Source organism: Rattus norvegicus, chromosome 1 (genome assembly GCF_036323735.1).
Source record: "Rattus norvegicus strain BN/NHsdMcwi chromosome 1, GRCr8, whole genome shotgun sequence".
In the NCBI taxonomy this organism is placed as follows: Eukaryota; Metazoa; Chordata; class Mammalia; order Rodentia; family Muridae; genus Rattus; species Rattus norvegicus.
This window is the reverse complement of record NC_086019.1, coordinates 54,441,950-54,454,354: the sequence shown is the minus strand read 5'-3', so window position 1 is coordinate 54,454,354 and position 12,405 is coordinate 54,441,950. Positions and strand designations below refer to the sequence as shown.

Below are 12,405 nucleotides of genomic sequence, written 5' to 3'. Positions count from 1 at the left end.
ACAGAGACACATAACACACACAGACACATAACACACACAGAGACACACACATACAGATGCACACAAACACACAGACATAGACAGACAGACCCACACAGACCACCTTCCCACATACACAGAGGCCATGGTGGGGGTGGGGGTGGGAGTGGGGGTGGGGGTGGGGTGGAGGTGGAGGTGGGAGTGGGGGTGGGGGAGAGGGGTTTTCCTGAATCAGAAAGCAACCCAGAAGACAGCTGAATGATCACAACTGAAGGCAAACTTGTTTTGGCAACTTATATAATGGCCCCGTGTCTATTTATTTATTTATTTGTTTGTTTGTTTAGTAGTTATTGTTACTCCTTGTTTTGTTTTGAGACAGCATTTCTTTGGGTAGCCCTGGCTGTCCTGGAACTTTCGAGATCTGCCTACCTCTGCCTCTCAAGTGCTGGTATTAAAGGCATGTGCCGTCCCATCTAGCCTGCGTGTCTGTTTTTAAAACAGAGCTTTCTCTATTGCTTGCCGTTATCTTGTATGTAATTACTGCAGGCTGGGCAAAGCCAGGTTGAACGTAGTTACTTAGATCAGGCCGTTTCATTGCGGAATTCCTTCTTTCTGGCCACTCTGAGGCAGTGTAATACAAACCCACATATGGCTTCTCACTGAGTAGGCAGTGCAACTAGGAGCAAATAATAAAGGCCACCGGAAAGGAGAAAGCATCTGCCCATAAACTTAAGACGAACCATGAAGCCGACTTCTAGCAAGTGTGTGGCACAGAAGCAACATCCTCAGGGAAACAATGAAAATACATTTTTTTCTTCTGAATTGTATTAGAAAGATGGGGCAGGTGGTCTTAAAAAAACCCACCATTCCCATTCCTTTCCTCTCTTCTTCCCACTCCCTCATTCATTCCCCTTTTGAAACTTTTTGTTGGTTTGTTTGTTTGTTTGTTTGGGTTGGGTGCAGAATGGGAGCTGGGTCTTTTGATAAAGTCCAGGGAGATTTGAACTCTAACTCCTCCAGCCTCAGTCTCCTGAGTTAGCTATCAGGAAGCGTTCGATGCTGGGCCTGCTAGTGCTTTACACATTCTTGAGAACATGTCGCAGACTTTGTGGGCTGCATGTGGCTGATCCTTCTTTCCACATCTGCTAGTCCTACGAGTTCAGTCTTTACTCATCAAGCAGGAGTGGAGGGGACAGAGTAGGAGCAAGATTTTGCCAGTACCTTGGTTTGTTTTGTTCTATGAGACAGTCTTGTACAGCTTATGTTGACACTGAGCTCTCTAGGAGTCTGAAAGTGGCTTTGAACTCCAGATCCTGCCTCAGCTTCCCACGTGATACAATTACAGATGTGTATTCTACACCCAGTGTAAAATACCAACCTATGATTACATCTGATAGGACTGTGCCTAAACGTATTTAAAGGCAGCCGAGTGTGGATAGATAAGGTCTGGGCTGGATGCAGACGTCTCAAGACCCATGTAGAACACACATCTTGCTAGTGAAAAGTCTGATGGGGAATGAATGCCAATTTTCTACAGGAGATCAGTGGAGAGCAGATGCAGCGTCTCAAAAGGTGCTTTCTCATCTTCTCGTCAGACTGTTCTAGTCCAACCCCCAAACCTCACCTCACAGAGAAGCCATTCACTGCAGCATCACAGACAGCCTCTTTAGAACTACGCTGGAGGGAGGGCCACCCTTTCCCCAGCGAGCCGTTAGCCTCTTGGAAAGGCTGCAGGCCATGTTGGCAATGTCTCCCCAAATCTGTAGTGCTGAAAACCCAATGTGTCCTCCTCTATGGGCTCCCTAAAAGAGTGAAGGTGACTGGCGGCAAGGTGTTGGAGCCTCACTTGAGGCCTTTGGCTGGGCAGGGACATGTCGGGTGTGGTGAGGTGAAGATTCCAGGGTCAGCTGTGATGTCAGCAGCGTGAAGGGAACAAGCTGGGACCTGAGGTGAGCAGTTAGAGTCTGTTGGAGGGCGGTTGGTCAACCTGACCGGAGGGAGCTGAGCAGTGGAAGACCCCACTGGTGCTGTGTTGCCTTTCAGTCCAGGAAGAAAGAAAGAAAGGATTCTGAGGATTTGGGCAAAGCCACATTCCTGGGGACGTCTGTATACTGATGCCAAACCCAAGAGCTGAGCTGCTGATGAGGCCCAGGGGGCAGCCCACGCGCCCTGAGCTGTTGGCTAGCAAGGCCTCCCTGCTCCATGTGGCATGGAAAAACTATTTGGTGAGGAAGCTGCTCGTTCTCATCATCATAGAAACGCGTGTTTGGTAAGCGCGCACTGTGCCTGTCTCAAGACAGATTCTTTAAGTGGCTGTCTCAAGAGACCAGTTGGTAGCCGATGCGATCTTGCCAGTATGGGTTAGTGATGGAAACAGTGGTAGCGTTAGGGTTCCTCCGTGACTCTAGGAGCTCAGGAGGTGACAAAAGTGAAACCCCAAACTAATTGCCCAGGAACTTGTCAGACAGGAGCTTGGAAAGAGCTGGGCTGAGGGAAGAGAAGAGAGGCCTGCAGATACTGTGTTTGGTAGCAGAGAAAGCTCCATCCCAGTGTCCCTTGCTTGAGCTGCCCAGAACAAGGACTGCACATAAAGATCTGTTTGCCTTTTAAGGCAAGGGCTTGTGCTTTACCGTGGATTCCGTTTAACTGCTTGCTCTGGTTTTCCTTTGTTTTCAACGGGACAGTTATTGGTTACTCTTGGGGGACACTGGCTGTCCCGGAAGTGAGATGGCTGGCGTGAAATTCACTCTGGTTGTTTGCCCCCTCTCAGGGTGCTCATGGCTACCCCCTTAGTTCAGAGATGAGCAGAATAAAGCGGATGGGCTAGAGTAATGTGTGTGGGCTGGGGTGAGCCTGCGAGTATTGATGGTGGCTCTGTCTGCCTCGTGAGGGGCTGGAGAGAAGAAACTGGAAGGGAGGAGGAAGTAGAAGGAAATACCCACCTACAGAGACCTGGAGGTATCGCCCAAGCAGCAGAGATGATGGCCTGACCGAAAGGGAGCCACAGGCAAGCTCACTTTGTTTTGTTTTTCTCCAAGTTGACTCCTGCGCCAGGGTTCCGAGTGGTAGTAGCTAGGAGTTTAGTAATTTTCTCAACCTGTTTGAAAATCGACAGGAAGGAAGTGATTTTTGTTTAAAGGTGGATCTGTTGACTTTACCCAGCATATGTGCTTGATGGAAACAGAAGGGATCCATCCACAGAACCACTTCCTGAGCATTCGTCATGTTCCAAGTCGTGTCTTAAAAAGTCGTCTCTGCGTTAACTACATTTTCAAAGGAATCCTAACAGTAGTGGTCTCCCACCTTCCTATTGCTACAACCCTTTAATACAGTTCCTCACGCTGTGGTGACCCCTAACCATAGAATTGTGCTACTGTTATACATGAATAGCTATGCAAATGAGTGGTACACAGGATATCTGATAAGGGACCCCCAAAGGGTTGTGGCCCACAGGTTGAGAACAAATTCTGTGGTGCTTGTCAGCATCGGTTCCAACACTTCGACCCTGAGGATGCAGCCATTGCAAAAGGGGCATCCAATAGGCATTCAGTGTTGTGCCCACAGCCTAAATGAATGGAGGGCTGTCCAAATTTGGAAAACTCTAGACACAATTTGCTAACTGTATTTGCTTCTAATTTTCCTTGCTTCAAAAGAAATCTAGACAGCCAACTGTTAGTGCTTTCCACCTAGGTCCTACTTTCTAGGACTCTGTGGTATCATTTATGTCTTTTTCTCTCGAAGATCTGGAAGGAGAGCGGGTGTGAATAACAAGTCAGAAAAAAGTTATACCATCCTCAAATATAATTGGTTATATAAGGATTGCATAATTGTTAAAGCTTATATTGGCATCTTAAGATCAAACCAGCAAGCTCTTTTTCTTAGCCAAAGCCGAGAAAGAAATGAACTGGGTTGTTACACATGCCTGTTAAGAGGCAGTTGTGCTGGGGGACTGCCTGCGCTTGCTTGGTTTGTAGGGGACAGCTACCATACTATGGCATGTAGGGCTGTACACAGCCTGTTGCCTTTTCTTGTCTTTCTTTCTTTCTTTCTTTCCTTCTTTCTTTCTTTCTTTCTTTCTTTCTTTCTTTCTTTCTTTCTTTCTTTCTTTCTTTCTTTCTTTCTTTTGTACCAGGACTTTTTTTCTGTTGGCTTCTGTTTGCACTCTATCACAACTCATTGGACTTAAGGCCCCGTGAAGGATGTGTCTAAAACCATATGGACACCTGACATCATCCTGACTTTAAATCTTTTGCTTTAGTTTATTTTGGTATCGTGTCCACGGTTATCGAGTTCTAGAGAAGAATAAACTGGAATACGTAACGTGGCAGTCACTCTTTAGGGTGCCTTTACTTCTGCCGGGTGCAATATTTCCTGATCTTCTTGTGTTACATTTCAGTTGAGGGAGCCCTTTAGGTTAATAATGCATTCATGCTAATCATCTGAGGCCACCTACATAGAGAAGATGTTTCTGTGACGGAGATCTGAGTTCTAAGTGGAGAAATATCTGTGTACAAGTACAGCCATTGTTGAATTTGGTTCCCACTCGTGTGTGTAACTTAGGGATTGAGGTAACTTTGTGACTAATTCAGCATTTAAGACTGGATTTATGCCTTCTAGTCCTCTGTATTGGATGGAACTAGCTGTTAAGAAAAAATGTCATCCATGGGGTACGCTTTCCTAACTCATGACTGGATAGAGCACCTGTGTTTGAGTGTGTTTGTGCGTGCAAACGTGATATGCCACATTGTAGTTTGAGTAGAAGATTATTTTTTGGTGCTGATTGTTTTGACAAGCATTTTTCTTAGGGATGGGAGCAAAGCAGTGAACATGAATATGCACGCATATTTCAGTTATTTGAGTATATGTGTACATGTGTGCACACACATACCAGTTCCCTGATATCTGTTAGGGAAAGAGGAAAATACAAAAATAATAAGATATGCAGATGATATACTAGACTCATGGTAAGGATATAGAATATAGTCATAATTTTAATTATTTCAAAAGGTTGAAATAGGACGATGAAGTGTGAGCTGAGATTCAGGGCAGGTGGGGCATGCAGGAGGCTGAAGAGCCAGGTCCTATGGCGGGAGAGGCAGCGAGCACAGGCTGTGCTTGTGAGCATGGCTGTAATATTTAGAGGCATCAGGAAAAGCCATACCGGCGAGAGCTCCCTCGAGGGACTCTGTGGAGACGGGGAGTCATGGGAGGGTTTTGAGAAGTGACTTCATCACTTACTAAGAGTGTTCCATCCACTCAATTGGAGTAGAAGGGTGAGAACGAGAAGGAGACAAGTAGGAGGCTGGCGACCAGCAAGGGTGGATGGTGACCTGTGGGTTTCAGGAGGGCCACTCAGAAATGGAGGGAGGGGGAGTTGTTGATACATTTAAAGGCACAGTGAACAAGACTTCCTGATGCGTTTGCCTTCAGGAAAACACGCCTATGGAGGCACCCAATTTTAGCTCATACAACTCCAAGATTAGGCTTTGGAGGGAAATCACATGTTGGACTTGGGACATTACCTTGATGTAAACACACGTGAGTTCTTTCAAACCTACTTGTGGAAACGCAATCTCCAAAGCCACAGGCGTGAAATTGTGGGCTCTTTGGGAGGTTGAAGGCCAGGAAGGTGCCTCTATCATAAATGGAATTTGACACCCTGGAAAGAGGCCCCAGAGAGCCTGCCATCCTTTTCTACCAGGCAAGGACACAGGAATAGCACTGTGTCAGGAACAGGTCTGCTGACGCTATGAGCTTGGGTTTCTAAGCTTCCAGACCCATGAACAGCCATTTTGTTTGACTATGAAAGGAAAAAGCAAGCTGAGCTTAAGCATTCTTTACTCGCTGCTACCTGACTCTGGATGTAATGGGCTCTGCTGCCAGACCTTCCCTCCATGATGGGCAGAATCCCTGGCACTATCAGGGAAACAACCCCTTCACTTCTTAAGTCAGCCTTGTCTGGTATTTTGGCATGGCAAGGAGAAAAGCCACTAGTGGAGAAAGTGGGTACCGACGAGCTGAGGTGAAAATGTTGTCCATATGGTTCTTTGGAAGTGATGTTTGGGAGGAAGGTGAAAAAGTTTGGGGCTGAGGTTTGAGCTATGGAATACAGAGCAGAGCTTGATGGGACGTTCTAGTAGGAGTTTGGTAGACCAGAAGGCTGAGAGAAATGTAGAGAGAAGCAAAGACTCTGGAATAGAGGCCATTCAGATTATATTCTGGCAAGGAATCTGGCTGTGCTGTACTCACAAGAATTTGTATGAGGATGACTTTAAAAGGTGCAGAGATTTGGCAGGGCAGATTCCAGGCAGCATGGTACTCGGGTAATAGCTACTACCCAGTGCTTGCTCGCCCGAAGGCTACGGCATGAGATAGCAAATTGTAAAGAAGAAATGTGAGAGTAGTGCCAACGGTGGTGGGGAAAGATGTTTGCTGAGGGAGTTTTAGGCTTTAGACAAGGAGTGCAGATGACAAAGAGTCTGTAACTATTGGAGACAGGAGTGACATTCAAAAGAAACCCAGTACTGTGCATTGGAAAAACGGGAAAGACGTCCCGAGTGCAAGACCCTACTCTTCAAAGGCTTCATCTTGTGGAAATACAAATCCATTTGCAGAGAGGTCTCAAAGTGGGAGAGTCATTGAAAGGGTTCCCTGCTAAAAACAAGTGACCAAAGAACTCAGGGTCAGCATATAAAGGCCAGTGCAGCTGTGGTCCAACAGGGCGAGACTCCATCCTAAGATGTCATCAGAACTGGGCGGCATTGTCCGTGTGGTACTGGTTTAGTAACATGAAAGGTGCAGGAATGAGGGGCGTTGTAGAGTCTTTCACTACAGTTACAGAGAGCTGCTGAGGCCACTCAGCCTGTGTTAGGAACCGAGTTCCTGCAAGGAGGCAAAGGAGCCATGAAGGTGAATCCCAGGTCAACATTGGAGACCCCAGAGCATTGGAGTTGTAAAGGCCATGGATGCCTACAGAGGACCACTGCACATGGACTGGAAGCCGCCTGAGACAGCTGCATGTGAGTATTACAGGCAGCAGAGCCAGAGGAGAATGCCTCTCTCGTGTTCCCTTTGGAACGCAGAGGATTCCATCATGAGCCCCAGACAGCACAGTGGAACTGCAAGCTTTTCCCTCCTGGGTTTTGATCTTGTGTTGGCCCAGGCTCTCCTTGCTGTTCCTCTGTCTTTTCCTTTTGGAATGAGAGTGTTTGGAATGGCTGTGTGCCATGGAATATGAGAAACATGTAGACTCGCTGAACAGTGTCAGAACTCTTAAAGCTAGTGTGGACTTTTGAAGGTGGACTGGGGGAAAGACGAGGAGAAGGAAGTTAAGGCCTCAAAGTGTCGCCTTCGAGGGTCCAGATGGCAAAGTGTGGATCTGTAATGATTAATCCTGATTGTGAACTTGATGGAGTTTGTGGTCACCATGGAAGCAAACCTCTGCACACATCTCTGAGAGATCATCTAGCTTGTGTTAACTGAGGTGGGAAGGCACCCTGAATATAGGCAGTACCATTCCATGTACTGGGGTCCCAGAAAGAATAAAAAGGGGAAAGACCATGAAGAAACACCACCTTCTGCTTCCTGATTGTAGGCACAGTGTGACCAGCTGCCGTGCCTCTGTTGATAATGTCCCTGGGACTGTGGCCCCAAATCACCCTTCGCTCCATAAGTTGTTTTTGTCAGGGATTTTGTTTCAGTAACAAGGCAAGCAAGGGATACACCATCATTTCTGTAACAGCAGGGTAGGGGAGCACATCAGAAAAGGGAAGATGTGGAGGGGCAGAGTGTGGGAACCAAGGGGCCTAGGATGGTACAGGCAAGATACAGTGCTCAGCCTTTAAGGAGGCGGTCAGAGTTTAAGGAACAGCCCGATGGGGGCTTGGGTCACCCGGTTACGCTGCCTTTAGAATCAGGCACTAGCTTGACCCATCACCTGAGAAGCCTGTCTTTGAGACAGTCATTCAGCATCTCCGGATAAGGACAACTCCAGGGTCCTGATTGTCTTCCCACGGCAGGCTCACCTCCGTCAACCCCTGTCAATGCACATCTCTTTCAAGTCGTGTGGGAGAACGTGGCTCAGCTCTGCAGGTTGCTGCACTATCCCATAATGTCATTTCTATTTTGGGCGATGCTAAATTTGCTTACTAGGTTGAGATGGTGTTTGCCATATGCCGCCATGGTAAAGGTATTCTTTTTTCCTTCTCTGTGAGGAGGAATCCATAGACTGATACTCTGAGACCCTGGGAATACCGTATTTCACAACATCGCGACACTCCGTGGGTCCAACGTTCACTCTTTGCCTGGACTTACTTTGGGACTCACAGATGCCTGTTGTATATGAGCTGTACTCGTGGCTCCTGGTTAAGTTTGTAACAGTGTCCCGAGTTTGTGCTCCTTCTCCTCACATTAGAGGCTTTATTTTGAGATCACTAGCATTCTGCGGGCATTTTTAAGCCTTTTGGTTTTATATGTGACCAAATCTTTCCAGACAGATATTTGATCTCTTCAGACTGAAGATAAATCACAGACATTTAAATTGAGATATTGTGTGGTGGGGTGGGGTGGGGGAGATCAGTTTTGTAGATTTTAGTTTCTTTTTGTAAACAGCATAAAACCCAATAAAGGCAGGGCTGGGGGGTGCGTAGATAACATTCTTAATGTAAATCAGACCACGGTATAGCACCAGCTACTTAAAGCTGTTTGTTTTAGATGTTTTGTGATGAGTTGTTTGAGCTGTTCATTTTGTGAGTCCCAAGGGTGAGGTGAACTTGACACCGCCTTTTGGCCAACACCGCAGAGCAGGGCAGGGCCAGATGAGTAATGCTTGCGGCAGTTCAAGTCTCTGGCGACCCGGTCTGTACAGCTGTGTTGCTTGTTATTGGGAAACCTGGGCTTTAGATGTCAGAGAACAGCTGGGTCACAGCGGTTTACAGCAGGGCTGGCTGTGCAGAGAGAAGGCAGCAACAGGCAGCTTCTGCGCGCGCCCGCTGCCCACCACCACGCCCGCTCTGCTTCCAGTACAAAACTGAAACCTCCAGGTTTGAGGTTCTTCCTTGAAGAGGAAACAAAGGCACTTTGGAAATCTGCGGAGAGGAAAGCTGGAACTCTGTTGGATTTGGTGCTGCAGAAGAAAAGCCCTCTGTGCTGGTCACCTGGGCTTAGGTATAGGAAGGTTAGGTGTGAGTCTCTGCCACATGACTAGTGTTATATGAAGAGTTAGGTATGATCCTGTGACTTCATGTGCTCCTTGCCACCCTCTGCTCCTCCTCCTCTCCCACTTCAAAATGCCCTTCTGCCTATTCGCCTCTATGGTCCAGACGAGTAAGGTCACGAGACGGATCTGGGAAAGCAACCCAGTCTCATTTTCTGGTTTATTTTGATTTAAATATTTTGATGGGAAATAGCCATAACAAGCCTACGCCACCCTCACAGTTGCAATAGCCTCAAACATATGTGTTAAGGTAGAGAAAAAGGAAGCTGCGTTCTTGGCAATGGGCTCACAGGATCACTCAGAAGGTGCTGGGGAAAAGTCAAAGGCTGTGTGCCTCCTGTTTGCTTTGAACGCGCATCACGGCTCAGTTTGACTCATTAAGTGTCTCTATTCCTGTGGCTATCCTGTGATCAGGAAGCAAAGGTTGGGTTTGAATGTCTTTCCTTCAGTTCTCTCCTCTGTATAATGGAGGTGGTAATTTTTATAGGACTTTTATTTTTGGGGGGGGGACAAATAAATGAGCTGTTAGCTACTAGAATGTCCCTGTATATAAGTACCCCTTGCTTCTGCCTTCTTTTTCTGAACTCCTTCTAGACTCTTATATAACATACCCCTGTAATTAAGTGTCGTACCTTGTTGCTCCATCACACAGAACTGAAAACCCAAATTCTCCAGGCATAGTCAAAAGAATCCATTGTTCTTCATAATCTTTAGTTTTGAAGTAAAAACCAAAACAAGACAGAATAGGTATATTTAAAGGTAACACCTTTCATTTTGAAGCGTGCTTTACTTAACTAACTCCTTAAACGTATACTTGGAGACTGTGTTTTAACCATACTGGTATTTTGTCTTTTGTTGCTCAAATGATCGGGCTTGTTTCAACCCCTCACCCCCAACCCCACCCCATTACTTTCTAGTTAGCCTGCAGTTCACACACACATTGCAGAGGCTCTGGAACTGAGATAGAGAGTGCCCCTCCCTCCCCTTCCTTACCACCACCAGCTTTGTTTCTTTCTTCTGTGGTGCTGGGTACTTAGCCCCAGGTTTTGCACACAGGCTGGACAGGTCCCCCTACCACTGAGCAATCCATATGTCCTCAATCTCTTTTCTATTGTTGTCCATCTTTGGGTTAATAAAGGGATAAAGTGTTCGCAAAAGTATAGCCACACATTCAAATATTAAAAGTTTTATGTGCATGAGTGTTTTGCCTGCATGCATGTCCGTATACCACGTGTTTGCCTACTGCCCATGGAGGATAGAAGAGGGCATAGGGAGCTGGAGTTGTGGGCAGTTGTGAGCCTCTGTGCGGGTGCTGGGAATAGAACCTGGGTCCTCTGGAAGAGCTAGCAGTCCTCTTAACCAGTGAGCTACTTCTTCAGCCCCGACCAGCACATTTTCAATGTAAAATGGTAGAACCTTAAAGGAATGAGTGGGTGAAGGAACACTTAATGTTGTCCTATTGTGTGTTGTCGTCCTAGCATGTGCTGGTTGTGTGTTCGAGATTCCACACAAGCACAGCAAGCATCAGAAGTTGGGTTGACAAGAAATCCGTTGTCATTTGGCATCATCTTACCTTTTTCTTTTTTCCTGCCCTTATCTGGGAAGCAGAACGAGCTGCTGTATAGAGACGTATACAGGTGGTGCAGCTCTGTGTGTGTGTGTGTGTGTGTGTGTGTGTGTGTGTGTGTATGTGTGCGTGTGTGTGCATTTGAAGAAGTCTGTATTGTTTGAGCTTCAACAGTTTGTAGAGAAGTGGCCAAATACGTTGATGTGCCTGGTCAGTATGGAAACCTGTTTGATTCCATTAGCCTTGCAGTTACGGGAAAGCAAGTGAGTCCCAGAGGATTGGTTGGACAGTGAGATATTTTTTTCCCCAAGTTTTTCGAAGAGTTGCATTTTCATGAGTGTCTGATTGAAGCATCTGCTGAGTAATCCCTTTGCTTTTGGACCATGCCGGAGCCTCCTCAGATGATCTCCTTGAGCAGTCGCAGAGACTGTCGCGTAGGCGGGCCATTCATGGAAATGTTATGTTAGCAAGCGGCAGAGTGAGGTTCCAGCGCCTACCCCCGCTCCTACACACGTGTCTCCTCTATGACATATGAAGCTCTTGGACTTGTGAGCTTGGTGAGCTAACATTGTAATGCTTTGCTCAAGGCGGGGAAATGTTTACCATTTGCTAAAGAATATTCAATATAACCACTTGATAACCCCACGTGCACCCGAGGTGTCTCTTAGAGAAGTGGACGCCTCTTTAAATAGAAGGTCCTTAGGTGTATCCACAACTCATTGCTGCGAGCTGTACGCCTCTCATGCTGCAGGGGACTGCATTGCTGCTTGCTCCAGCCTGGCCCACTGCAGACTCACAGCGACTTCAGTTCATCTGGAGAAGGGCTTCCCAGAGAGCCTCATGCACGCTCAGGTGAACTTACTCTCTGAGCATCAGATGCTGCAGTCTCCACTTGGTACTCACCCCTCTGTGCTGTGCCAGGCTCTCAGGAGGTGTCGTGTTGGGAGAAAGTGTTTATTGGAGTCTATTTGTTTGTGTTGTTTGAGCTGTTAAATTGCCATCTCAGTTGCTAAATCGAATAGGGGGAATATTTAAGCGCCTCCATGTTTCTTACATCTTGCCTGGAACAGTGGCTGGGAACATGAGCATATGGCCCCAATTTCTTAAAGACAGAAATTGAGAGAAGCTACGGTTTTAGTCGAAAAGTTGGAGACTTGTTTTCTATTCATGAAAAGATCACACACACATGCATGCACACACACACACACACACACACACACACACACACACACACACGCCCTTTTCCTACTCTGTCTAACAGATGACGAAACATAGCCATGTGTGATTAACTACACAGCTTGCTCCACTCGTGTTTGGAATGTGGCTAGAAACAATGGAGCCAGAACTGACTTCATTTCCAGAAAAAAAAAATACTCAAACAACGTTTCTCTAACAGAAAGTACTAGAGAGGACATTTCCCTTTGTCAGAAAGATGAAAAGACGTTTAAAGGCTAAAGACCAGGAGTTAAGCAGTTGTCCACTTTAAGAACAGTATCCACTTATGTTTATGTATAGAAGACACACTTCTAGTGGATAAGAAAGTTAGAGTGTCCTGGTTCCCAGCCCAGTACTAACCATGCCTGCCTCCGCTTAACTTCCAAGATCCGAGGAAATAGGTCAAATTCGAGGCATAATGAAGCTGAAT

At 46.6% G+C, this 12,405-nt stretch overlaps 1 protein-coding gene across 15 annotated transcripts in view; it reads left to right on the top strand.

The window, feature by feature from the left end:
* Nucleotides 1-12,405, top strand: part of Pde10a (phosphodiesterase 10A) — a 452,326-nt gene that overhangs the window by 311,314 nt on the left and 128,607 nt on the right. Inside the window, exon 1 of one of the 15 annotated variants that reach the window (XM_039089184.2) lies at nucleotides 234-1,928. The exons of 12 other annotated variants lie outside the window; for them this stretch is intronic. Coding sequence is in view for 1 of the 3 variants with exons in the window: in XM_039089177.2 (XP_038945105.1) it covers nucleotides 2,189-2,204 (16 nt within the window). In the remaining 2 variants the exon portion in view is untranslated. Of the gene's footprint in view, nucleotides 1-233; nucleotides 2,249-12,405 lie in introns of those variants that run through there. 2 more of the 15 variants (XM_039089177.2, XM_039089181.2) reach the window with 2 other exon arrangements.